The sequence below is a fragment of the Pseudophryne corroboree genome, chromosome 4 (assembly GCF_028390025.1).
Source record: "Pseudophryne corroboree isolate aPseCor3 chromosome 4, aPseCor3.hap2, whole genome shotgun sequence".
Lineage (NCBI taxonomy): Eukaryota > Metazoa > Chordata > Amphibia > Anura > Myobatrachidae > Pseudophryne > Pseudophryne corroboree.
The window spans coordinates 938040103-938067106 of NC_086447.1; the positions used below are offsets into that span (position 1 = coordinate 938040103).

The 27004-nt window shown below is 49.8% G+C and overlaps 1 protein-coding gene across 2 annotated transcripts in view; it reads left to right on the forward strand.

Moving 5' to 3' along the window:
* SPATA17 (spermatogenesis associated 17) overlaps positions 1 to 26360 on the forward strand; it is a 394114-nt gene extending 367754 nt beyond the window's left edge. Inside the window, exons 6-7 of one of the 2 annotated variants that reach the window (XM_063919118.1) lie at positions 3823 to 4026; positions 26024 to 26360. In XM_063919118.1, coding sequence (XP_063775188.1) covers positions 3823 to 4026; positions 26024 to 26176 — 357 coding nt within the window. In that variant the 3' untranslated portion in view covers positions 26177 to 26360. The remainder of the gene's footprint in view (positions 1 to 3822; positions 4027 to 26023) is intronic. The other variant, XM_063919117.1, reaches the window with a different exon arrangement.
* Positions 26361 to 27004: the final 644 nt, after the last annotated feature.

Below are 27004 nucleotides of genomic sequence, written 5' to 3' on the forward strand. Positions count from 1 at the left end.
TCATTCATCTGCGTAATTATGAATAAAGTGATGGAAGGAACGCCAGAAGATAGATGGCCAGATATGCAGAGTGATTGAAACTATTAATGTAGAGCTAAGGACGACTGGATAACAAATGATTGGTTTACCGGTACGCTCGACCCGGCGCAATTAATATCACAGGCCACGCATGACTTTCCAGGATGGAAAGCGTGTGCACGTTTCTGGAGAAAAAGGGATTCTGGAACAAAACAAAAAATATATATATATATATGTAACGTGCAGCTCATTGTCTGACATGTGAGAGTCACAGCGGCACTTTCACAGCCCATTTACCATAGTCACCAGCGGGCCGGCAGCCACCCGCAGCCTCCACGCAGGAAGGTCAGCGAGAAGCTATTAGCAGGGTTCCCTCCCGAGATTTGCTGCTACTTATTGAGCTTGAGGTTAGCATGACAGTACTGCGAATAGCTGGGCTGTAGGTTTAACAGTTAGCCAAGATTTCCCCATAGTGTTTGTCACTTCAGAAAATTGCCGGAGAAAATGAGGTCCCAGGCAGCCCAGCTACGCCGCTGCCTCATACGTTGTTTCAGAGAGAAAAACAGAAATGTGTGGGGTCCAAGAACTGTGCCGCACTCCCTCAGAATTACCGTCATCGCAGGGAGCGCGTACAGGGGGCGCTTTCTGATAAAAGAATATAACGCAATAAACTAATATACCCTAATAATATCAATGTGTGTTCCTAGCAATCTCTATGGGGGGCATTTATCAAAACATGGAGAGCGATGAAAAGCACCAGCCAATCAGCTCCTGACTGCCGTGTTACAGGCTTGGTTTTAAAAATGACAGCTAGGAGCTGATTGGTAAAGTAATTTCGTTATTTCCACTTTATCTCTCTCCATCCTTTGATAAATGCCCCTATAACTCTCCAGCTAACGTTGGTGGTCATTTCGAGTTGATCGCTCGCTAGCAGTTTTTAGCAGCCGTGCAAACGCTAAGCCGCCGCCCACTGGGAGTGTATTTTAGCTTAGCAGAAGTGCGAATGAAAGGATCGCAGAGCAGCTACAAAGTTTTTTCCTGGCACGCCTGCGTTTTTTCAAACACTCCCTGAAAACGGTCAGTTGACACCCAGAAACGCCCTGTTCATGTCAGTCACTCTGCGGCCAGCAGTGCGACTGAAAAGCTTCGCTAGACCCTGTGTGAAACTACATCGTTCGTTGCAATAGTATGTCGCGCGTGCGCAATGCGCCGCATGCGCAGAAGTGACGTTTTTTAGCCTCATCGCTGCACAGCGAACGAATGCAGCTAGCGAACAACTTGGAATGACCACCCTAGATAACACATTACAGGAATGAGCCGGTCCCCGGGTTATTGTACACAGGGGCCACAAGTCCGTTCTTCATGATATGTTATATGTTGCAGACTGGATCTGTACAATCAGCTGCACTATAAACCAGTTGGTTAATAACGTTTTGTGTAGAGGGCCCAGATAGAGGATCCCACAGTAACTGTACTGACCAGGCCGCGCCTGGGGGGCGCCACAGTACCGGCTACAAAAGTCATGACAACACGCGTCTAGAGATCATACATGGCGGAAGCAAATTTGCAACGGCCAACGCAAGCAATAGGGGAACCTAGAGAGTTGCCAAAGGTGCCACTGGCTAGCGGGAATAATGTCCGACATCTAGGGTTGCCGACGCCCCGGCCACATGGGCCCCTGACATGAAGGAGAAGCCGCCAGATCCTGGGCAGGGGTGTGGTGCATCATATAGCAGTTTATAAACTCAGATTTCCTTCAGACATTGCCAGTTCAGCAGCGCTGTATTCAGTCTGTGCTGGTTGGTGGATACCATGGGCCTGACTCAGAGCCAGACATAAACGCTGGTCATGTAATTGCCCCTCTGTATAGAATACAGTATTACTATTTAACGCTATAGATTGTCTATAGTATAGAATAGGCTGTATCAAACATATTTAATGTATATAAAGATAACTGGACAGGAAAAGGGTGATAGAGACCATAATAAATAAATAAATTGATGCACAAACATAACAGAACCAGTACTGCACTTTCTAAGCACACATTCTCCCACCTCATAGTAAGGCTCCTGGCTCTTCTTCCTGGCAGCTGCTCTCTGGTCCAGTGCACTGACTGAGGACTCAGATCCACACACACTACCACTGGGCATGTGCAGCAGCTCCGCTGTGTCCCTTACACTGCATGATGTGGCGGCAGTTCTTGTAATCGTATTACAGATCATCACTATTGTTGTCAAAAGTTGAGCCACTTGCCAAGAGGAGGGGAGTTTCCAGGCAACTGGAACTCCCCCCTGCTTTTGCCAATGCGTTCTGCATCCATGTGACTTTACATGAGTACCACAGCGTCAACGTTTTTTTATGCGTTTGCAGTAGTAACAATAACAACATAACAGCTAAACTTTAGGCACAATCCATGAAACCATGGCAACCAACTCACTGACTATAAAGATTATTTCCCGGCCAATAGATACTTCTTATAATGTTTTTCCTGCAGAAGGTATGAAAGACGTGGGTGGGGCCTCATAACACAATTTGCACCACCAATGGGACGGAGTAAGGTATATAATGTTGTAACATGCATTATAGCCCCCCTACTCAATCATCAGTGGTCACTGCAGTGGGTGGGGTGTACTGTAGTTGACGCACTTTGCTTCATTATGATAAATGCCAACACTCACTGCTCCCCAGGTCGTCCCAATAATTACGGAGTATTTGGGACATCCCGGGAGAGTAGTCCGATACAGCTACAGACTTGACCCCTCTGTACAATGGCCCTCATTCCGAGTTGTTCGCTCGCTAGCTGCTTTTAGCAGCTTTGCACACGCTGAGCCGCCGCCTACTGGGAGTGAATCTTAGCTTATCAAAATTGCGAACGAAAGATTAGCAGAATTGCGAATAGACACTTCTTAGCAGTTTCTGAGTAGCTCCAGACTTACTCCTACACTGCGATCAGTTCAGTCAGTTTCGTTCCTAGTTTGACGTCACAAACACACCCAGCGTTCGCCCAGACACTCCTCCGTTTCTCCAGCCACTCCCGCGTTTTTCCCAGAAACGGTAGCGTTTTTTCACACACACCCATAAAACGGCCAGTTTCCGCCCAGAAACACCCACTTCCTGTCAATCACATTACGATCACCAGAACGAAGAAAAAACCTCGTAATGCCGTGAGTAAAAAACCTAACTGCATAGCAAATTTACTTGGCGCAGTCGCACTGCGGACATTGCGCATGCGCAATTAGCAGAAAATTGCTGCGATGCGAAGAAAATTACCGAGCGAACAACTCGGAATGAGGGCCAATATGCAGGACCACCCCCCGCCCCCCTTCCTGCAGATATTGACAGCTGAGAGTCCAGCATTGGGAGACACAACAATGATCGGAATGCGTAGCACTCAGATGTGATCTTTGTGCAATACCTAAGACCCCCATTGAATTGTTGTGTTTGGTACTCTATCCTCCGGAGAATTAGACCAATACAACTCAGGGTGATGCTCTGCGATTGATCAGGGAACGTGAAAATTATATGGGAAGAATTTAAGAAAAGTATTTTTTTCTATTTTTCTATTTTGTGTTTCATTTTTAATGTTAGTTGATTTTCTGAGTTTTAATTGTAGTCAGTAGTGTCTCAGCGACCGAACATTAATACCATATTTCATCCTAGTCTGGGAAAAAGAGCTCAGAAATCCGGCCCCTGTATACGACTATATACTGGGCAGAGAATACAGCCTGCCTTTTACTTTCTGCCTTTATATCACATTCTCATATCTTCAATCATATCTGATTTATTTTCTGTTTTCTGTTTAAGGTTGCAGGTGTATTCAACTCAGCGTACAGACAGTATCCGGAGGAGATGGAGTTCCTGCTACAGAGGGCCAGGCCACTCAGCCCTAAAGAGCTACCCAAGAAAAATAATGACCTTCTTGGCTTTCATGATTGGACAGACTGTAGACGTCCATTTTCATTCCCAGCCACCCAACCCCTTCCACCGATAGGCAAAAAGAAACCACAGGTAAGCATTTAATATGTAGACAAACACATACCGTGCTCAATAATTCTTACAGTGGTAGCAGGGATATGGGCATGCAAAGACCTTATAGAGGTAGCAGGAATAGGAGCGTGCAGGTCCTTATAGAGGTAGCAGGGATAGGAGCGTGCAGGTCCTTATAGAGGTAGCAGGGATTAGAGCGTGCAGCCCTTATAGCGGTAGCAGGGATAGGAGCGTGCAGGCCCTTATAGAGGTAGCAGGGATAGGAGCGTGCAGGTCCTTATAGAGGTAGCAGGGATTAGAGCGTGCAGGCCCTTATAGAGGTAGCAGGAATAGGAGCGTGCAGGTCCTTATAGAGGTAGCAGGGATTGGAGCGTGCAGGCCCTTATAGAGGTAGCAGGGATAGGAGCGTGCAGGCCCTTGTAGAGGTAGCAGGAATAGGAGCGTGCAGGTCCTTATAGAGGTAGCAGGGATAGGAGCGTGCAGGTCCTTATAGAGGTAGCAGGAATAGGAGCGTGCAGGCCGTTATAGAGGTAGCAGGAATAGGAGTGTGCAGGCCCTTATAGAGGTAGCAGGAATAGGAGTGTGCAGGCCCTTATAGAGGTAGCAGGAATAGGAGTGTGCAGGCCCTTATAGCGGTAGCAGGGATAGGAGCAAACAGGCCCTTATAGCAGTAGCAGAGATTGGAGCGTGCAGGCCCTTACAGTGGTAGCAGGTATTCGTGTGTGCAGGCCCTTATAGTGGTAGCAGGGATTGGAGCGTGCAGGCCGTTATAGAGGTAGCAGGAATAGGAGTGTGCAGGTCCTTATAGAGGTAGCAGGGATAGGAGCGTGCAGGCCGTTATAGAGGTAGCAGGGATTGGAGCGTGCAGGCTCTTATAGCGGTAGCAGGGATTGGAGCGTGCAGGCTCTTATAGCAGTAGCAGGGATTGGAGCGTGCAGGCTCTTATAGCAGTAGCAGGGATTGGAGCGTGCAGGCCCTTATAACGGTGGCAGGGATTGGAGCGTGCAGGCTCTTATAGCAGTAGCAGGGATAGGAGCGCGCAGGCCCTTATAGCGATAGCAGGGATTGGATCGCGCAGGCCCTTATAACGGTGGCAGGGATTGGATCGCGCAGGCCCTTATAACGGTGGCAGGGATTGGAGTGTGCAGGCTCTTATAGCAATAGCAGGGATTGGAGCGCGCAGGCCCTTATAGCGATAGCAGGGATTGGATCACGCAGGCCCTTATAACGGTGGCAGGGATGGGAGCTCGCAGGCCCTTATAACGGTGGCAGGGATTGGAGTGTGCAGGCTCTTATAGCAATAGCAAGGATTGGAGCGCGCAGGCCCTTATAGCGATAGCAGGGATTGGATCGCGCAGGCCCATAGCGATAGCAGGGATTGGATCACGCAGGCCCTTATAACGGTGGCAGGGATGGGAGCTCGCAGGCCCTTATAACGGTGGCAGGGATTGGAGTGTGCAGGCTCTTATAGCAATAGCAAGGATTGGAGCGCGCAGGCCCTTATAGCGATAGCAGGGATTGGATCACACAGGCCCTTATAACGGTGGCAGGGATTGGATCGCGCAGGCCCTTATAACGGTGGCAGGGATGGGAGCGCGCAGGCCCTTATAACGGTGGCAGGGATTGGATCGCGCAGGCCCTTATAACGGTGGCAGGGATTGGAGTGTGCAGGCTCTTATAGCAATAGCAGGGATTGGCGCGCGCAGGCCCTCATAACGGTGGCAGGGATTGGAGCATGCAGGCCCTTATAACGGTGGCAGGGATTGGAGTGTGCAGCCTCTTATAGCAATAGCAAGGATTGGAGCGCGCAGGCCCTTATAGCGATAGCAGGGATTGGATCGCGCAGGCCCATAGCGATAGCAGGGATTGGATCACGCAGGCCCTTATAACGGTGGCAGGGATGGGAGCTCGCAGGCCCTTATAACGGTGGCAGGGATTGGAGTGTGCAGGCTCTTATAGCAATAGCAAGGATTGGAGCGCGCAGGCCCTTATAGCGATAGCAGGGATTGGATCACACAGGCCCTTATAACGGTGGCAGGGATTGGATCGCGCAGGCCCTTATAACGGTGGCAGGGATGGGAGCGCGCAGGCCCTTATAACGGTGGCAGGGATTGGATCGCGCAGGCCCTTATAACGGTGGCAGGGATTGGAGTGTGCAGGCTCTTATAGCAATAGCAGGGATTGGCGCGCGCAGGCCCTCATAACGGTGGCAGGGATTGGAGCATGCAGGCCCTTATAACGGTGGCAGGGATTGGAGTGTGCAGCCTCTTATAGCAATAGCAGGGATTGGAGCGTGCAGGCCCTTATAACGGTGGCAGGGATGTCCTAAGTTTGCACAATAAGTAATGTTCCCTCTCTTGTACCCGCAGTATGGGGGTCATTCAGACCTGATCGCTCGCTAGCTATTTTTTGCAGCGCTGCAATCAGATAGTCGCCGCTTATAGGGGAGTGTATTTTCGCTTTGCAAGTGTGCGATCGCATGTGCAGCCGAGCGGTACAAAAATGTTTTGTGCAGTTTCTGAGTTGCCCAGAACTTACTCAGCCGCTGCGATCACTTCAGCCTGTTTGTGTCCGGAATTGGCGTCAGATACCCGCCCTGCAAACGCTTGGACACACCTGTGTATTTCCAGACACTCATATAGATTGGTAAATGCTCAATTAGCTTAGTGATATCATTCAGGTGCTCGAAAGGAAGGGGTATTTCTGAGCAAGAAAAAAAAGCAATTGGTTTCCCCAGCACCCTGAATGATAACAGTAACCAGATATAAATCCCACATGATAATAGAATTCAGAGATCTTCGTTACACATATTTGCGCAAATTGTGGTTAAGCCCCAAAGCCGCATCAAGGCCTCTCTGTATATTTGGGGTCCCTAGCGCTATATCTAGGTGCAGGGTGTGGCACCCCAAAACACCAGAATGAGCCAGAAAGCCCAGCGTAGCATACCGGTGAAAAAAACTATAGTGTTAATAAATTAGTATTTAGGAAGCCGAAGCTATAGAGAGGGTGATACAAACATGAAATGTAATTAAAATGGAGAAATAGTGTTAGAAATTAATAAGTGAAAAGTGTTAATAGAATGTAAAGGTATGCCACACTAAAGCCATCCAGCTCAGCCAGTCCAGAGGCACCACACCTCACACCTCCATTACCCCAATCTGGGTCTAATATTAACCAGCAAGGAGCCACATGATAATGGCTCCTTACTAAAATATGTCTAAGCTAAGAGCTACCTACCTTGGAGCAACCCCATAATGCTCCATGAAAACGGTCAGTTGACACCCACAAACGCCCTCTTCCTGTCAATCTCCTAGCGTGCGATCAGGTCTGAATGACCCCCTATGTCCTAAGTGTGCACAATTTATTTATTTATTTATTAACAGTTTCCTATATATCGCAGCAAATTCCGTTGCGCTTTACAAGTTGAAATAACAATAACAAACTGGGTGATAACAGTCATAGAGGTAGGAAGGCCCTGCTCGCAAGCTTACAATCTATAGGACACACAATGACTAATGTTCCCTCTCTTTTACCCGCAGTATGGGGGTCATTCCGAGTTGTTAGCTCGGTATGTTTTTCTCTAACGTCCTAAGTGGATGCTGGGGACTCCGTAAGGACCATGGGGAACAGCGGCTCCGCAGGAGACTGGGCACAAAAGTAAAGCTTTAGAACTACCTGGTGTGCACTGGCTCCTCCCCCCATGACCCTCCTCCAAGCCTCAGTTAGATTTTTGTGCCCGAACGAGAAGGGTGCACACTAGGTGGCTCTCCTGAGCTGCTTAGTGAAAAGTTTAGTTTTAGGTTTTTTATTTTCAGTGAGACCTGCTGGCAACAGGCTCACTGCATCGAGGGACTAAGGGGAGAAGAAGCGAACTCACCTGCGTGCAGAGTGGATTGGGCTTCTTAGACTACTGGAAATTAGCTCCAGAGGGACGATCACAGGCCCAGCCATGGATGGGTCCCAGAGCCGCGCCGCCGGCCCCCTTACAGAGCCAGAAGACAGAAGAGGTCCGGAAAATCGGCGGCAGAAGACGTCCTGTCTTCAACAAGGTAGCGCACAGCACTGCAGCTGTGCGCCATTGCTCTCAGCACACTTCACACTCCGGTCACTGAGGGTACAGGGCGCTGGGGGGGGGGACGCATTTGGAAGTATTGCCTTATTAAGGGGAGGAGTTATTTGGGGTCGGTCTTTCAGACCTGGTGGCCACGGCAACAGCTGGGAAATCCACGTTTGTACCCCAGGTCGCCTCTCAACATGAGAAGACGCCGTATTATCAGGCGCAGTCTTTTCGTGGACAAGCGGGCAAAAGGTTCCTCATTTCTGCCCCGTGACAGAGGAAGAGGAAAAAGGCTGCAGAAATCAGCCAGTTCCCAGGAACAGAAACCCTCTCCCGCCTCTGCCAAGCCCTCAGTATGACGCTGGGGCTTTACAAGCAGAATCAGGCACGGTGGGGGGCCCGTCTCAATGAATTTCAGCGCGCAGTGGGCTCACTCGCAAGTAGACCCCTGGATCCTTCAGGTGATATCTCAGGGGTACAAATTGGAATTCGAGACGTCTCCCCCTCGCCGTTTCCTAAAGTCGGCTTTACCGATGTCTCCTTCTGACAGGGAGACAGTTTTGGAAGCCATTCACAAGCTGTATTCCCAGCAGCTGATAATCAAGGTACCCCTCCTGCAACAGGGAACGGGGTATTATTCCACACTGTTGTGGTACCGAAGCCGGACGGCTCGGTGAGACCGATTCTAAATCTAAAATCTTTGAACACTTACATACAGAGGTTCAAATTCAAGATTGAGTCACTCAGAGCAGTGATTGCGAACCTGGAAGAAGGGGACTACATGATGTCTCGGGACATCAAGGATGCTTACCTTCATGTCCAAATTTACCCTTCTCACCAAGGGTACCTCAGGTTTATGGTACAGAACTGTCACTATCAGTTCAGACGCTGCCGTATGGATGGTCCACGGCACCCCGGGTCTTTACCAAGGTAATGGCCGAAATGATGATATTCCTTCGAAGGAAGGGAATTTTAGTTATCCCTTACTTGGACGATTCCCTGATAAGGGTAAGATCCAGGGAACAGTTGGAGGTCGGTGTAGCACTATCTCAGGTAGTGTTGCGGCAGCACGATTGGATTCTCAATATTCCAAAATCGCAGCTGGTTCCGACGACTCGTCTTCTGTTCCTAGGGATGATCCTGGACACAGTCCAGAAAAAGGTGTTTCTCCCGGAGGAGAAAGCCAGGGAGTTATCCGAGCTAGTCAGGAACCTCCTAAAACCGAGCCAAGTCTCAGTGCATTAATGCACAAGGGTTCTGGGTAAAATGGTGGCTTCCTACGAAGCAATCCCATTCGGCAGATTCCACGCAAGAACTTTCCAGTGGGACCTGCTGGACAAATGGTCCGGGTCGCATCTTCAGATGCATCAGCGGATAACCCTGTCACCAAGAACAAGGGTGTCCCTCTTGTGTTGGTTGCAGAGTGCTCATCTTCTAGAGGGCCGCAGATTCGGCATTCAGGACTGGGTCCTGGTGACCACGGATGCCAGCCTGCGAGGCTGGGGAGCAGTCACACAGGGAAGGAATTTCCAGGGCTTATGGTCAAGCCTGGAGACATCACTTCACATAAATATCCTGAAGCTAAGGGCCATTTACAATGCTCTAAGCTTAGCAAGACCTCTGCTTCAAGGTCAGCCGGTGTTGATCCAGCCGGACAACATCACGGCAGTCACCCACGTAAACAGACAGGGTGGCACAAGAAGCAGGAGGGCAATGGCAGAAGCTGCAAGGATTCTTCGCTGGGCGGAAAATCATGTGATAGCACTGTCAGCAATTCCGGGAGTGGACAACTGGGAAGCAGACTTCCTCAGCAGACACGACCTCCACCCGGGAGAGTGGGGACTTCACCCAGAAGTCTTCCACATGATTATAAACCATTGGGAAAAACTCGACAGGTATTGCGCCAGGTCAAGGGACCCGCAGGCAATAGCTGTAGACGCTCTGGTAACACCGTGGGTGTACCAGTCAGTGTATGTGTTCCCTCATCTGCCTCTCATACCCAAGGTACTGAGATTGATAAGATGGTGAGGAGTAAGCACTATATTCAGGGCTCCGGATTGGCCAAGAAGGACTTGGTAACCGGAACTTCAAGAGATGCTCACGGAGGATCCGTGGCCTCTACCTCTAAGAAGGGACCTGCTCCAGCAAGGACCCTGTCTGTTCCAAGACTTACCGCGGCTGCGTTTGACGGCATGGCGGTTGAACGCCGGATCCTGAAGGAAAAAAGGCATTCCGGATGAAGTCATCCCTATCCTGATCAAAGCCAGGAAGGATGTAACCGCAAAACATTATCACCGCATTTGGCGAAAATATGTTGCGTGGTGCGAGGCCAGTAAGGCCCGACGGAGGAAATTCAACTGTGTCGATTCCTACATTTCCTGCAAACAGGAGTGTCTATGGGCCTGAAATTGGGGTCCATTAAGGTTCAAATTTCGGCCCTGTCAATTTTCTTCCAAAAAGAACTAGCTTCAGTCCCTGAAGTTCAGACGTTGTAAAAGGGGTACTGCATATACAGCCTCCTTTTGTGCCTCCAGTGGCACCTTGGGATCTCAATGTAGTTTTTGGGTTCCAAAAGTCACATTGGTTTGAACCACTTAAATCTGTGGAGTTAAAATATCTCACATGGAAAGTGGTCATGCTGTTGGCCCTGGCCTGGGCCAGGCGCGTGTCAGAATTGGCGGCTTTATCCTGTAAAAGCCCTTATCTGATTTTCCATTCGGACAGGGCGGAATTGAGGACTCGTCCTCAGTTTCTCCCTAAGGTGGTTTCAGCGTTTCACCTGAACCAACCTATTGTGGTGCCTGCGGCTACTAGGGACTTGGAGGACTCCAAGTTGCTAGACGTTGTCAGGGCCCTGAAAATATATGTTTCCAGGACGGCTGGAGTCAGAAAATCTGACTCGCTGTTTATCCTGTATGCACCCAACAAGCTGGGTGCTCCTGCTTCTAAGCAGACTATTGCTCGTTGGATTTGTAGTACAATTCAGCTTGCACATTCTGTGGCAGGCCTGCCACAGCCAAAAATCTGTAAATGCCCACTCCACAAGGAAGATGGGCTCATCTTGGGCGGCTGCCCGAGGGGTCTCGGCTTTACAACTTTGCCGAGCAGCTACTTGGTCAGGAGCAAATACGTTTGTAAAATTCTACAAAATTGATACCCTGGCTGAGGAGGACCTGGAGTTCTCTCAATTGGTGCTGCAGAGTCATCCGCACTCTCCCGCCCGTTTGGGAGCTTTGGTATAATCCCCATGGTCCTTACGGAGTCCCCAGCATCCACTTAGGACGTTAGAGAAAATAAGAATTTACTTACCGATAATTCTATTTCTCGTAGTCCGTAGTGGATGCTGGGCGCCCATCCCAAGTGCGGATTGTCTGCAATACTGGTACATAGTTATTGTTACCAAAAAATCGGGTTATTGCTGTAGTGAGCCATCTTTTCTAGAGGCTCCTCTGTTATCATGCTGTTAACTGGGTTTAGATCACGAGTTGTACGGTGTGATTGGTGTGGCTGGTATGAGTCTTACCCGGGATTCAAAATCCTTCCTTATTGTGTACGCTCGTCCGGGCACAGTATCCTAACTGAGGCTTGGAGGAGGGTCATGGGGGGAGGAGCCAGTGCACACCAGGTAGTTCTAAAGCTTTACTTTTGTGCCCAGTCTCCTGCGGAGCCGCTGTTCCCCATGGTCCTTACGGAGTCCCCAGCATCCACTACGGACTACGAGAAATAGAATTATCGGTAAGTAAATTCTTATTTTCTCGCACGGAGTGATTAGTCGCTAATGCGCATGCGCAATGTCCGCAGTGCGACTGCGCCAAGTAAACTTGCTATGCAGTTAGGAATTTTACTCACGGCATTACGAGGTTTTTTCTTCGTTCTGGTGATCGTAATGTGATTGACAGGAAGTGGGTGTTTCTGGGCGGAAACTGGCCGTTTTATGGGTGTGTGCGAAAAAACGCTACCGTTTCTGGGAAAAACGCGGGAGTGGCTGGAGAAACGGAGGAGTGTCTGGGCGAACACTGGGAGTGTTTGTGACGTCAAACCAGGAACGAAACTGACTGAACTGATCGCAGATGCCGAGTAAGTCTGGAGCTACTCAGAAACTGCTAAGAAGTGTCTATTCGCAATTCTGCTCATCTTTCGTTCGCAATTTTGATAAGCTAAGATTCACTCCCAGTAGGCGGCGGCTTAGCGTGTGCAAAGCTGCTAAAAGCAGCTTGCGAACGAACAACTCGGAATGAGGGCCTATGTCCTAAGTGTGCACAATGAGTAATGTTCCGTCTCTTGTACCCGCAGTATGTCCTAAGTGTGCACAATGAGTAATGTTCCCTCTCTTGTACCCGTAGTATGTCCTAAGTGTGCACAATGAGTAATGTTCCATCCCTTGTACCTGCAGTATGTCCTAAGTGTGCACAATGAGTAATGTTCCCTCTCTTATACCTGCAGTATGTCCTAAGTGTGCACAATGAGTAATGTTCCATCTCTTCTACCCGCAGTATGTCTGCAGCGTGCGGAATGAGTAATGGGCCCTCTCTTGTACCCGCAGTATGTCCTAAGTATGCACAATGAGTAATGTTCCCTCTCTTGTACCCGTAGTATGTCCTAAGTGTGCAGAATGAGTAATGTTCCCTCTCATGTACCCGCAGTATGTCTGCAGTGTGCAGAATGAGTAATGTTCCCTCTCTTGTACCCGCAGTATGTCTGCAGCGTGCGGAATGAGTAATGTTCCCTCTCTTGTACCCGCAGTATGTCGGCAGCGTGTGGAATGAGTAATGTTCCCTCTCTTGTACCCGCAGTATGTCTGCAGCGTGCGGAATGAGTAATGTTCCCTCTCTTGTACCTGCAGTATGTCTGCAGCGAGTGGAATGAGTAATGTTCCCTCTCTTGTACCCGCAGTATGTCTGCAGTGTGCAGAATGAGTAATGTTCCCTCTCATGTACCCGCAGTATGTCTGCAGTGTGCGGAATGAGTAATGTTCCCTCTCTTGTACCCGCAGTATGTCTGCAGCGTGCGGAATGAGTAATGTTCCCTCTCTTGTGCCCGCAGTATGTCTGCAGTGTGCACAATGAGTAATGGTCCCTCTCTTGTACCCGCAGTATGTCTGCAGAGTGCGGAATGAGTAGTGTTCCTTCTCTTGTACCTGCAGTATGTCTGCAGCGAGCGGAATGAGTAATGTTCCCTCTCTTGTACCCGCAGTATGTTTGCAGTGTGCAGAATGAGTAATGTTCCCTCTCATGTACCCGCAGTATGTCTGCAGTGTGCGGAATGAGTAATGTTCCCTCTCTTGTACCCGCAGTATGTCTGCAGCGTGCGGAATGAGTAATGTTCCCTCTCTTGTACCCGCAGTATGTCTGCAGCGTGTGGAATGAGTAATTTTCCCTCTCTTGTACCCGCAGTATGTCTGCAGCGTGCGGAATGAGTAATGTTCCCTCTCTTGTACCTGCAGTATGTCTGCAGCGAGCGGAATGAGTAATGTTCCCTCTCTTGTACCCGCAGTATGTCTGCAGCGTGCGGAATGAGTAATGTTCCCTCTCTTGTACCTGCAGTATGTCTGCAGCGAGCGGAATGAGTAATGTTCCCTCTCTTGTACCCGCAGTATGTCTGCAGTGTGCAGAATGAGTAATGTTCCCTCTCATGTACCCGCAGTATGTCTGCAGTGTGCGGAATAAGTAATGTTCCCTCTCTTGTACCCGCAGTATGTCTGCAGCGTGCGGAATGAGTAATGTTCCCTCTCTTGTACCCGCAGTATGTCTGCAGCGTGTGGAATGAGTAATGTTCCCTCTCTTGTACCCGCAGTATGTCTGCAGCGAGCGGAATGAGTAATGTTCCCTCTCTTGTACCCGCAGTATGTCTGCAGTGTGCAGAATGAGTAATGTTCCCTCTCATGTACCCGCAGTATGTCTGCAGCGTGTGGAATGAGTAATGTTCCCTCTCTTGTACCCGCAGTATGTCTGCAGCGTGCGGAATGAGTAATGTTCCCTCTCATGTACCCGCAGTATGTCTGCAGTGTGCGGAATGAGTAATGTTCCCTCTCTTGTACCCGCAGTATGTCTGCAGCTTGCGGAATGAGTAATGGGGGTAATTCCAAGTTGATCGCAGCAGGAATTTTGTAAGCAGTTGGGCAAAACCATGTGCACTGCAGGGGAGGCAGATGTAACATGTGCAGAGAGAGTTAGATTTGGGTGTGGTGTGTTCAATCTGCAATCTAAATTGCAGTGTAAAAATAAAGCAGCAAGCATTTACCCTGCACAGAAACAAAATAACCCACCCAAATCTAACTCTCTCTGCACATGTTATATCTGCCTCCCCTGCAGTGCACATGGTTTTGCCCAACTGCTTACAAAATTCTTGCTGCGATCAACTTGGAATTACCACCAATGTTCCCTCTCTTGTACCCGCAGTATGTCTGCAGTGTGCGGAATGAGTAATGTTCCCTCTCCTGTACCCGCAGTATATCTGCAGCGTGCGGAATGAGTAATGTTCCTTCTCATGTACCCGCAGTATGTCTGCAGCGTGCGGAATGAGTAATGTTCCCTCTCTTGTACCCGCAGTATGTCTGCAGCGTGCGGAATGAGTAATGTTCCCTCTCATGTACCCGCAGTATGTTCGCAGCGTGCGGAATGAGTAATGTTCCCTCTCTTGTACCCGCAGTATGTCTGCAGCGTGCGGAATGAGTAATGTTCCCTCTCATGTACCCGCAATATGTCTGCAGCGTGCGAAATGAGTAATGTTCCCTCTCTTGTACCCGCAGTATGTCTGCAGTGTGCGGAATGAGTAATGTTCCCTCTCTTGTACCCGCAGTATGTCTGTAGCTTGTGGAATGAGTAATGTTCCCTCTCATATACCCGCAGTATGTCTGCAGTGTGCACAATGAGTAATGTTCCCTCTTTTGTACCCGCAGTATGTCTGCAGTGTGTGGAATAAGTAATGTTCCCTCTCTTGTACCCGCAGTATGTCTGCAGTGTGCGGAATGAGTAATGTTCCCTCTCTTGTACCCGCAGTATGTCTGCAGCGTGCGGAATGAGTAATGTTCCCTCTCTTGTACCCGCAGTATGTCTGCAGTGTGCGGAATGAGTAATGTTCCCTCTCTTGTACCCGCAGTAGTCCGCAGCGTGCGGAATGAGTAATGTTCCCTCTCTTGTCCCCACAGTAGTCCGCAGTGTGCGGAATGAGTAATGTTCCCTCTCTTGTACCCGCAGTATGTCTGCAGTGTGCGGAATGAGTAATGTTCCCTCTCTTGTACCCGCAGTAGTCCGCAGCGTGCGGAATGAGTAATGTTCCCTCTCTTGTCCCCACAGTAGTCCGCAGTGTGCGGAATGAGTAATGTTCCCTCTCTTTTACCCGCAGTATGTCCGCAGCGTGCTGAATGAGTAATGTTCCCTCTCATGTACCCGCAGCATTGTCTGCAGTGTGCGGAATGAGTAATGTTCCGTCTCTTGAACCAGCAGTATGTCTGCAGCGTGCGGAATGAGTAATGTTCCCTCTCTTGTACCCGCAGTAGTCCGCAGCGTGCGGAATGAGTAATGTTCCCTCTCATGTACCCGCAGTATGTCTGCAGCGTGCAAAATAAGTAATGTTCCCTCTCTTGTACCCGCAGTATGTCTGCAGCATACGGAAAGAGTAATGTTCCCTCTCATGTACCCGCAGTATATTCGCAGCGTGCGGAATAAGTAATGTTCCCTCTCTTGTACCCGCAGTATATTTGCAGCGTGCGGAATGAGTAATGTTCCCTCTCATGTACCCGCAGTATGTCTGCAGCGTGCGGAATGAGTAATGTTCCCTCTCATGTACCCGCAGTATGTCTGCAGTGTGCGGAATGAGTAATGTTCCCTCTCTTGAACCCGCAGTATGTCTGCAGCGTGCGGAATGAGTAATGTTCCCTCTCTTGTACCCGCAGTATGTCTGCAGCGTGCGGAATGAGTAATGTTCCCTCTCTTGTACCCGCAGTAGTCCGCAGCGTGCGGAATGAGTAATGTTCCCTCTCTTGTACCCGCAGTAGCCCGCAGCGTGCGGAATGAGTAATGTTCCCTCTCTTCTACCCGCAGTATGTCTGCAGTGTGCGGAATGAGTAATGTTCCCTCTCTTTTACCCGCAGTATGTCCGCAGCGTGCGGAATGAGTAATGTTCCCTCTCATGTACCCGCAGTATGGGGGTAATTCCAAGTTGATCGCAGCAGGATTTTTGTTAGCAATTGGGCAAAACCATGTGCACTGCAGGGGAGGCAGATGTAACATGTGCATAGAGAGTTAGATTTGGGTGTGGTGTGTTCAATCTGCAATCTAATTTGCAGTGTAAAAATAAAGCAGCCAGTATTTCTCTAACGTCCTAGAGGATGCTGGGGACTCCGTAAGGACCATGGGGAATAGACGGGCTCCGCAGGAGATAGGGCACTTTAAGAAAGCTTTGAACTCTGGGTGTGCACTGGCTCCTCCCTCTATGCCCCTCCTCCAGACCTTAGTTTTATACTGTGCCCAGAGCAAGATGGGTGCACTGCAGAGAGCTCTCCAGAGTTCTCTGCCTAGAAGCATTTTTGTTTGGATTTTTTCTTTCTACATTTTACTTTTTCACAGGGAGCACTGCTGGCAACAGGCTCCCTGCATCGTGGGACTGAGGAGAGAGGAGCAGACCTTCTTGTCAAAGATAGGCTCTGCTTCCTCGGCTACTGGACACCATTAGCTCCAGAGGGGGTGAACGCAGGTTCTTACTGGGCGTCCACCCCCGGAGCCGCGCCGCCGTTCTCCTCACAGAGCTAGAAGTACAGAAGACAGAAGTCGTCTGGCGGCAGAAGCCTTCAGCTTCACTGAGGTAGCGCACAGCACTGCAGCTGTGCGTCATTGCTCCCATACACCTCACACACTCCGGTCACTGTAAGGGTGCAGGGCGCAGGGGGGGGGGGCGCCCTGGGCGGCATTATAAACCTCTGCATGGCATAAAGAATATATGAATATATACATGTACAGGTGGGCTCTGTACATGTATATAAAAGAGCCCCCGCCATATTTCACTAAGTTTGAGCGGGACAGAAGCCCGCCGCCCTCAGCACTCACCAGCGCCATTTTCTCTCCACAGCACTGCTGAGAGGAAGCTCCCCGGACTCTCCCCTGCTTACACACGGTGAAAGGGTGCTTAAAAGAGAGGGAGGGGGGCACATAATTGGAGGTTTACATATTATACAGCGCTGCTGGGGGAAAATAATTTGTGTTGGTCTCCAGGGTTATTGCGCTGGGATGTGTGCTGGCTTACTCTCTCTCTGTCTCTCCAAAGGGCCTTGTCAGGGATACTGTCTTCAGGAAAGGGGTTCCCTGTGTGTGCGTGAAGTGTGTCGGTACGCGTGTGTCGACATGTTTGACGAGGAAGGCTCGCTTAATGTGGAGGGGGAGTGCTTGAATGTCAGGTCGCCGTCGGCAACGCCGACACCGGAATGGGTGGATATGCTGAATGTCTTGAATGCAAATGTTAATCTATTGCATAAAAGATTAGACAAAGCAGAAGCTAGGGATCAGTCAGGTAGCCAGTCCATGCCTGTCCCTGGGGCGCCAGGTCCTTCGGGGTCTCAGAAGCGCACCATATCCAAGATCGATGACACAGATACCGACACAGATACTGACTCTAGTGTCGACTATGAAGATGCAAAATTACAGCCAAACGTGGCTAAGGGTATACGGTACATGATTATTGCCATTAAAGAGGTTTTGCATATTACTGAGGAACCCCCTGTCCCTGACACGAGGGTACACATGTATAAAGGGAAAAAGCCTGAAGTCACCTTTCCATCCTCATTTGAATTAAGTGACTTGTGCGAAAAGGCTTGGGAATCTCCGGATAGGAGACCACAAGTTCCCAAAAGGATTCTCATGGCGTATCCTTTTCCACAAACTGATAGGATACGCTGGGAATCTTCGCCAAAAGTTGACAAGGAGCTGACACGTTTGTCCAAAAAGGTGGCACTGCCTTCTCAGGATATGGCTTCCCTCAAGGAACCTGCTGATCGCAGGCAGGAAATTACCTTAAAGCACATTTACAATCATTCCGGTACTATTGCTCGACCGGCTATGGCGTCGGCCTGGGTTTGTAGTGCGGTTGTGGCATGGGCAGATTCCTTATCTACGGAAATTGACACCTTAGATAGGGACGCCATTCAAATGACCATAGAGCATATCAGAGATGCTGCTTTGTATATGAGGGGTGCTCAGAGAGACATTTGTTTATTAAGCTCCAGAATAAATGCTATGTCTATTTCTGCTAGGCGGCTCTTGTGGACCCGACAGTGGACGGGAGATGCCGATTCAAAGCGGCATATGGAGTCCTTGCCTTACAAGGGGGTGGAGTTGTTTGGAGACGGCCTCTCGGATCTTGTCTCTACGGCTACGGCTGGTAAGTCAAATTTCTTACCTTATGTCCCCCCGCAACATACAAAAAAGGCACCTCATTATCAAATGCAGTCCTTTCGTTCCAATAAAAACAAGAAGGTACGTGGATCATCCTTTGTTGCCAGAGGGAAAGGCAGGGGAAAAAAGCTGCACACAGCTAGTTCCCAAGAGCAGAAGTCCTCCCCCGCGTCGGCAAAGTCCACCACATGACGCTGGGGCTTTCCGGGGGGAGGCAGATCTGGTGGGGGCTCGTCTTCGATTTTTCAGCCACGTCTGGGTTCACTCGCAGGTGGATCCCTGGGCATTAGAGATTGTTTCCCAGGGATACAGGCTGGAATTCGAAGACTTGCCTCCTCGACGATTTTTCAAATCGGCTCTGTCGGCTTCCCCGTCAGAGATGGAGCTAGTGTTGACAGCAATCCAAAAATTGTATACTCAACAGGTGATTGTCACAGTTCCTCATCTCCAGCAAGGAGAGGGATATTACTCAACCCTGTTTGTGGTACCGAAACCGGACGGTTCGGTCAGACCCATTTTAAACCTGAAATCTCTGAACCTGTACTTGAAGAGGTTCAAGTTCAAAATGGAATCACTCAGGGCGGTCATCGCCAGCCTAGAGGGGGGGGATTGGGTGGTGTCCCTGGACATAAAGGATGCTTACCTTCATGTTCCGATATTCCCCCCGCATCAGGCGTTCCTGAGATTTGCAGTGCAGGACTGTCACTACCAATTTCAGACGTTGCCGTTTGGGCTTTCCACGGCCCCGAGAATTTTCACCAAGGTAATGGCGGAAATGATCGTGCTCCTGCGCAGGAAGGGGGTCACAATTATCCCATACTTGGACGATCTCCTCATAAAGGCGAGATCTCGGGAGAGGTTGCTGGACAGCGTGTCTCTGTCCACGAAGACGTTGCAGTTACACGGCTGGATTCTCAATATACTGAAGTGTCAGCTAGTCCCTACAACGCGTCTGACCTTTTTGGGGCTGATTCTAGACACAGACCAGAAAAAGGTTTTTCTTCCGATCGAAAAGGTTCAGGAACTTATAGCCATGGTCAGGAACCTATTAAAACCAAAAAAGGTTTCAGTGCATCATTGCACGCGGGTCCTGGGGAAGATGGTGGCTTCCTACGAGGCCATCCCTTTCGGCAGGTTCCATGCAAGGACCTTTCAATGGGACCTTTTGAACAAGTGGTCCGGGTCCCATCTACAAATGCATCAAAAGATCACACTGTCTCCCAGGACCAGGGTATCTCTCCTGTGGTGGCTGAACAGTGCTCACCTACTAGAAGGTCGTAGGTTCGGCATTCAGGACTGGGTCCTGGTGACCACGGACGCAAGCCTCCGAGGCTGGGGAGCAGTGACACTGGGAAGAAATTTCCAAGGTCTCTGGTCAAGCCTAGAGTCTTGTCTCCACATCAACGTCCTGGAGTTGAGGGCCATATACAACGCCCTGCGTCAAGCGGAGGAATTTCTTCGGAGAAAACCGGTTCTGATTCAGTCAGACAATGTCACGGCAGTGGCTCATATAAACCGCCAAGGCGGAACAAGGAGCAGAATGGCCATGGCAGAAGCGACCAGGATTCTACGCTGGGCGGAAGGCCATGTAAGCGCGCTGTCAGCGGTGTTCATCCCGGGGGTGGACAACTGGGAGGCGTACTTCCTCAGCAGGCATGACCCGCATCCGGGAGAGTGGGGACTTCATCAAGAAGTCTTCGCACAGATCACGGATCGTTGGGGACTGCCTCAAATCGACATGATGGCATCCTGTCTCAACCAAAAGCTAAAGCGGTATTGCGCCAGGTCAAGGGACCCTCAGGCGGTAGCGGTAGACGCTTTGGTGACACCTTGGGTGTTCAGATCGGTCTATGTGTTTCCTCCTCTTCCTCTCATACCCAAGGTGTTGAGAATAATACAAAGAAGCAGGGTCAGAACAATACTCATTGTTCCAGATTGGCCACGGAGGACTTGGTATCCGGAGCTGCAAGAGTTGCTCACAGAAGATCCGTGGCCTCTTCCTCTAAGGCAGGACCTGCTGCGGCAGGGGCCCTGTCTGTTCCAAGACTTACCGCTGCTGCGTTTGACGGCATGGCGGTTGAACGCCGGATCCTAGCGGAAAAAGGGATTCCGGAGGAGGTCATTCCTACCCTGATCAAGGCTAGGAAAGACGTGACGTTAAAACATTATCACCGTATATGGCGGAAATATGTTTCTTGGTGTGAGGCCAGAGCCGCTCCTACGGAGGAGTTCCATTTGGGCCGTCTACCCCACTTCCTTCAAACAGGAGTGACTTTGGGCCTAAAATTAGGGTCCATAAAGGTCCAGATTTCGGCCTTATCCATTTTCTTTCAAAGAGAATTGGCCTCTATTCCTGAAGTACAGACGTTTGTGAAGGGAGTGCTGCATATTCAGCCTCCTTTTGTGCCTCCGGTGGCGCCTTGGGATCTTAACGTGGTGTTACGGTTCCTCAAGTCACCTTGGTTTGAACCACTCAAAACTGTGGAGTTGAAATACCTCACATGGAAAGTGGTCATGTTGTTGGCGTTAGCTTCGGCGAGACGTGTTTCAGAATTGGCGGCTTTATCACATAAAAGCCCATACTTGGTTTTTCACGTGGATAGGGTTGAGTTGAGGACTCGCCCTCACTTTCTGCCAAAAGTGGTCTCCTCTTTTCATGTGAACCAACCTATTGTCGTGCCTGTGGCTACACGGGACTTGGAGGATTCCGAGTCCCTGGATGTAGTCAGGGCGTTGAAGATTTATGTGACCAGAACAGCTAGAATCAGGAAGACTGAAGCTTTGTTCGTTCTGTATGCGGCCAACAAGGTTGGCGCTCCTGCTTCAAAGCAGACTATTACTCGCTGGATCTGTAACACGATTCAGCAAGCGCATTCTACGGCAGGATTGCCGTTACCGAAATCGGTTAAGGCCCACTCCACTAGGAAAGTGGGCTCTTCTTGGGCGGCTGCTCGAGGGGTTTCGGCATTACAGTTGTGCCGAGCAGCTACTTGGTCGGGGACAAACACCTTTGCAAAGTTCTATAAGTTTGATACCCTGGCTGAGGAGGACCTCCTGTTTGCTCAATCGGTGCTGCAGAGTCATCTGCACTCTCCCGCCCGTTTGGGAGCTTTGGTATAATCCCCATGGTCCTTACGGAGTCCCCAGCATCCTCTAGGACGTTAGAGAAAATAAGATTTTACTTACCGGTAAATCTATTTCTCGTAGTCCGTAGAGGATGCTGGGCGCCCGTCCCAAGTGCGGACTACTTCTGCAAGACTTGTATATAGTTATTGCTTACATAAGGGTTATGTTATAGTTTTCGGTGGTACCGTGGCTATGTTGTTGTTCATACTGTTAACTGGGTAAGTTTATCACAAGTTATACGGTGTGATTGGTGTGGCTGGTATGAATCTCGCCCTTAGATTTACAAAACTCCTTCCTCGTACTGTCCATCTCCTCTGGGAACAGTTTCTCTAACTGAGGTCTGGAGGAGGGGCATAGAGGGAGGAGCCAGTGCACACCCAGAGTCAAAAGCTTTCTTAAAGTGCCCTATTTCCTGCGGAGCCCGTCTATTCCCCATGGTCCTTACGGAGTCCCCAGCATCCTCTACGGACTACGAGAAATAGATTTACCGGTAAGTAAAATCTTATTTTACCCTGCACAGAAATAAAATAACCCACCCAAATCTAACTATGCAAATGATATATCTGCCTCCTCTGCAGTGCACATGGTTTTGCCCAATTGCTATCAAAAATCCTGCTGCGATCAACTTGGAATTACCCCCTATGTCTGCAGTGTGCGGAATGAGTAATGTTCCCTCTCTTGTACCCGCAGTATGTCTGCAGCGTGCGGAATGAGTAATGTTCCCTCTCTTGTACCCGCAGTATGTCCGCAGCATGCGGAATAAGTAATGTTCCCTCTCTTGTACCCGCAGTATGTCTGCAGCGTGCGGAATGAGTAATGTTCCCTCTCTTGTACCCGCAGTATGTCTGCAGCGTGCGGAATGAGTAATGTTCCCTCTCTTGTACCCGCAGTATGTCTGCAGCGTGCGGAATGAGTAATGTTCCCTCTCATGTCCCGGCAGTATGTCTGCAGCGTGCGGAATGAGTAATGTTCCCTCTCTTGTACCTGCAGTATGTCTTCAGCGTGCGGAATGAGTAATGTTCCCTCTCTTGTACCCGCAGTAGTCCGCAGCGTGCGGAATGAGTAATGTTCCCTCTCATGTACCCGCAGTAGTCCGCAGCGTGCGGAATGAGTAATGTTCCCTCTCATGTACCCGCAGTAGTCCGCAGCGTGCGGAATGAGTAATGTTCCCTCTCATGTACCCGCAGTATGTCTGCAGTGTGTGGAATGAGTAATGTTCCCTCTCATGTACCCGCAGTATGTCTGCAGTGTGCGGAATGAGTAATGTTCCCTCTCTTGTACCCGCAGTATATTTGCAGCGTGCGGAATGAGTAATGTTCCCTCTCATGTACCCGCAGTATGTCTGCAGTGTGCGGAATGAGTAAAGTTCCCTCTCATGTACCCGCAGTATGTCTGCAGTGTGTGGAATGAGTAATGTTCCCTCTCTTGTACCCGCAGTATGTCTGCAGCGTGCGGAATGAGTAATGTTCCCTCTCTTGTACCCGCAGTATGTCTGCAGTGTGCACAATGAGTAATGTTCCCTCTCTTGTACCCGCAGTGTGTCCGCAGCGTGCGGAATGAGTAATGTTCCCTCTCTTGTACCCGCAGTAGTCCGCAGCGTGCGGAATGAGTAATGTTCCCTCTCTTGTACCCGCAGTATGTCTGCAGCAAGCGGAATGAGTAATGTTCCCTCTCTTGTACCCGCAGTATGTCTGCAGTGTGCGGAATGAGTAGTGTTCCCTCTCTTGTCCCCGCAGTATGTCTGCAGTGTGTGGAATGAGTAATGTTCCCTCTCATGTACCCGCAGTATGTCTGCAGTGTGCGGAATGAGTAGTGTTCCCTCTCTTGTCCCCGCAGTATGTCTGCAGTGTGTGGAATGAGTAATGTTCCCTCTCTTGTACCCGCAGTATGTCTGCAGCATGCGGAATGAGTAATGTTCCCTCTCTTGTCCCCGCAGTATGTCTGCAGCGTGCGGAATGAGTAATGTTCCCTCTCTTGTACCCGCAGTAGTCCGCAGCGTGCGGAATAAGTAATGTTCCCTCTCTTGTACCCGCAGTATGTCTGCAGCGTGCGGAATGAGTAATGTTCCCTCTCTTGTACCCGCAGTATGTCTGCAGCGTGCGGAATGAGTAATGTTCCCTCTCTTGTACCCGCAGTTTGTCCGCAGCGTGCGGAATGAGTAATGTTCCCTCTCTTGTACCCGCAGTATGTCTGCAGCGTGCGGAATGAGTAATGGCCCTCATTCCGAGTTGATCGGTCGCAAGGCGAATTTAGCAGAGTTACACACGCTAAGCCGCCGCCTACTGGGAGTGAATCTTAGCGTCTTAAAATTGCGACCGATGTATTCGCAATAATGCGATTACTAACTACTTAGCAGTTTCTGAGTAGCTCCAGACTTACTCTGCCTGTGCGATCATTTCAGTGCTTGTCGTTCCTGGTTGACGTCACAAACACACCCAGCGTTCGCCCAGGCACTCCCACCGTTTCCCCGGCCACTCCTGCGTTTTTTCCGGAAACGGTAGCGTTTTCAGCCACACGCCCCTGAAACGCCGTGTTTCCGCCCAGTAACACCCATTTCCTGTCAATCACATTACGATCGCCGGAGCGAAGAAAAAGCCGTGAGTAAAAATACTTTCTTCATAGTAAAGTTACTTTGCGCAGTCGCAGTGCGAACATTGCGCATGCGTACTAAGCGGATTTTCACTGCGATGCGATGAAAAATACCGAGCGAACAACTCGGAATGAGGGCCTATGTTCCCTCTCATGTCCCTGCAGTATGTCTGCAGCGTGCGGAATGAGTAATGTTCCCTCTCTTGTACCCGCAGTAGTCCGCAGCGTGCGGAATGAGTAATGTTCCCTCTCTTGTACCCGCAGTAGTCCGCAGCGTGCGGAATGAGTAATGTTCCCTCTCATGTACCCGCAGTAGTCCGCAGCGTGTGGAATGAGTAATGTTCCCTCTCATGTACCCGCAGTAGTCCGCAGCGTGCGGAATGAGTAATGTTCCCTCTCATGTACCCGCAGTAGTCCGCAGCGTGCGGAATGAGTAATGTTCCCTCTCATGTAGCCGCAGTATGTCTGCAGTGTGTGGAATGAGTAATGTTCCCTCTCATGTACCCGCAGTATGTCTGCAGTGTGCGGAATGAGTAATGTTCCCTCTCTTGTACCCGCAGTATGTCTGCAGCATGCGGAATGAGTAATGTTCCCTCTCTTGTCCCCGCAGTATGTCTGCAGCGTGCGGAATGAGTAATGTTCCCTCTCTTGTACCCGCAGTATGTCTGCAGTGTGCGGAATGAGTAATGTTCCCTCTCTTGTACCCGCAGTATGTCTGCAGTGTGTGGAATGAGTAATGTTCCCTCTCATGTACCCGCAGTATGTCTGCAGCGTGCGGAATGAGTAATGTTCCCTCTCTTGTACCCGCAGTATGTCTGCAGTGTGCGGAATGAGTAGTGTTCCCTCTCTTGTCCCCGCAGTATGTCTGCAGCATGCGGAATGAGTAATGTTCCCTCTCTTGTCCCCGCAGTATGTCTGCAGTGTACGGAATGAGTAGTGTTCCCTCTCTTGTACCTGCAGTATGTCCGCAGCGTGCGGAATGAGTAATGTTCCCTCTCATGTACCCGCAGTATGTCTACAGTGTGCGGAATGAGTAATGTTCCCTCTCTTGTACCCGCAGTATGTCTGCAGTGTGTGGAATGAGTAATGTTCCCTCTCATGTACCCGCAGTATGTCTGCAGTGAGCGGAATGAGTAATGTTCCCTCTCTTGTACCCGCAGTATGTCTGCAGTGAGCGGAATGAGTAATGTTCCCTCTCTTGTACCCGCAGTATGTCTGCAGCGTGCGGAATGAGTAATGTTCCCTCTCTTGTACCCGCAGTATGTCTGCAGCGTGCAATATGAGTAATGTTCCCTCTCTTGTACCCCCAGTATGTCTGCAGCGAGCGGAATGAGTAATGTTCCCTCTCTTGTACCCGCAGTATGTCTGCAGCGAGCGGAATGAGTAATGTTCCCTCTCTTGTACCCGCAGTATGTCTGCAGTGAGCGGAATGAGTAATGTTCCCTCTCTTGTACCCCCAGTATGTCTGCAGTGAGCGGAATGAGTAATGTTCCCTCTCTTGTACCCCCAGTATGTCTGCAGTGTGTGGAATGAGTAATGTTCCCTCTCTTGTACCCGCAGTATGTCTGCAGCGTGCGGAATGAGTAATGTTCCCTCTCTTGTACCCGCAGTATGTCTGCAGCGAGCGGAATGAGTAATGTTCCCTCTCTTGTACCTGCAGTATGTCTGCAGCGAGCGGAATGAGTAATGTTCCCTCTCTTGTACCTGCAGTATGTCTGCAGCGAGCGGAATGAGTAATGTTCCCTCTCTTGTACCTGCAGTATGTCTGCAGCGAGCGGAATGAGTAATGTTCCCTCTCTTGTACCCGCAGTATGTCTGCAGCGAGCGGAATGAGTAATGTTCCCTCCCTTTTACCCATCAGGGGCCGTTCCGTGATGTAGCTGAAGTATTTAGACAGCGTTACAAACCTTTGGAGCCAACCCTAAGAGTGGCGACATCTTTCTGTTCGGTGGAAGAGGCCAGAGAAGAGCTGAAGAGACAGGAATGGAGTAAGGACATCCAAGAAAACATGTAAGACCTCTGAAGAGGAAGTGTGGTCAATAACTATTTCCAAAAGAGGTTATCGTGGAGCAAACTCTGAGAATGAGTGGGAGTTAGAATTGGGAATAATGAGACTCGTTGGTGAAACCCTTATTATAGGCTGATCGCAGGAACAACATTAACCAAGAGGCCACTTACTGATCCGATCATTGGGGCTGATTCAGCGTCAGCTGCAGAAGTGCGGAAATCGCTATTTACCAATGTCCGCAATTCTGTGCACGCGATCACAGTTTAAGAGCCGCTTTTTGTGGCTATCAAAGCCCTATTTAAGGGTGCGCAGTCCGGACAACGCAGATGTGTATGGACCGTTTGCAGGGCCAACCGCGGCGCTGCAACACAAAAGATGTATGTCTGCCGACTGCCTTAGCAGCTACGCGGCATAGGCAGGGAGCACCATAATCATGCGAGCGCATCACTGTATAGTGGGGGGCGGGGTGCAGGACCCGTCATACGGTGCGGTCTTGCCCTGCGTTGGGCGGCTCCCCACATGCTAGCGAATGAGTTGTAGTTTTGCTACTTTTAGTACAACTCATGCTGACTCAGCCCTTTATACGCTGCAGTATTTAGTCCTCTGCTTGTTATAACTTCCAATGTTGTATCATGCGCTAAATCAGCGCACATTCGGCATCGCCTTACCAGCTAACCTGGTGGCGTCATGGGTAATTATGTCATTGGTTTACCTTCAAAATTTCTTGTGCCCAACCTTATTGGAAATTTTGAATGTGCTATAGAAATATATTGTATATCAATTTATAGAAAGATAAAGGCAGATATTATAATTATATATTAATATGACGTGTGA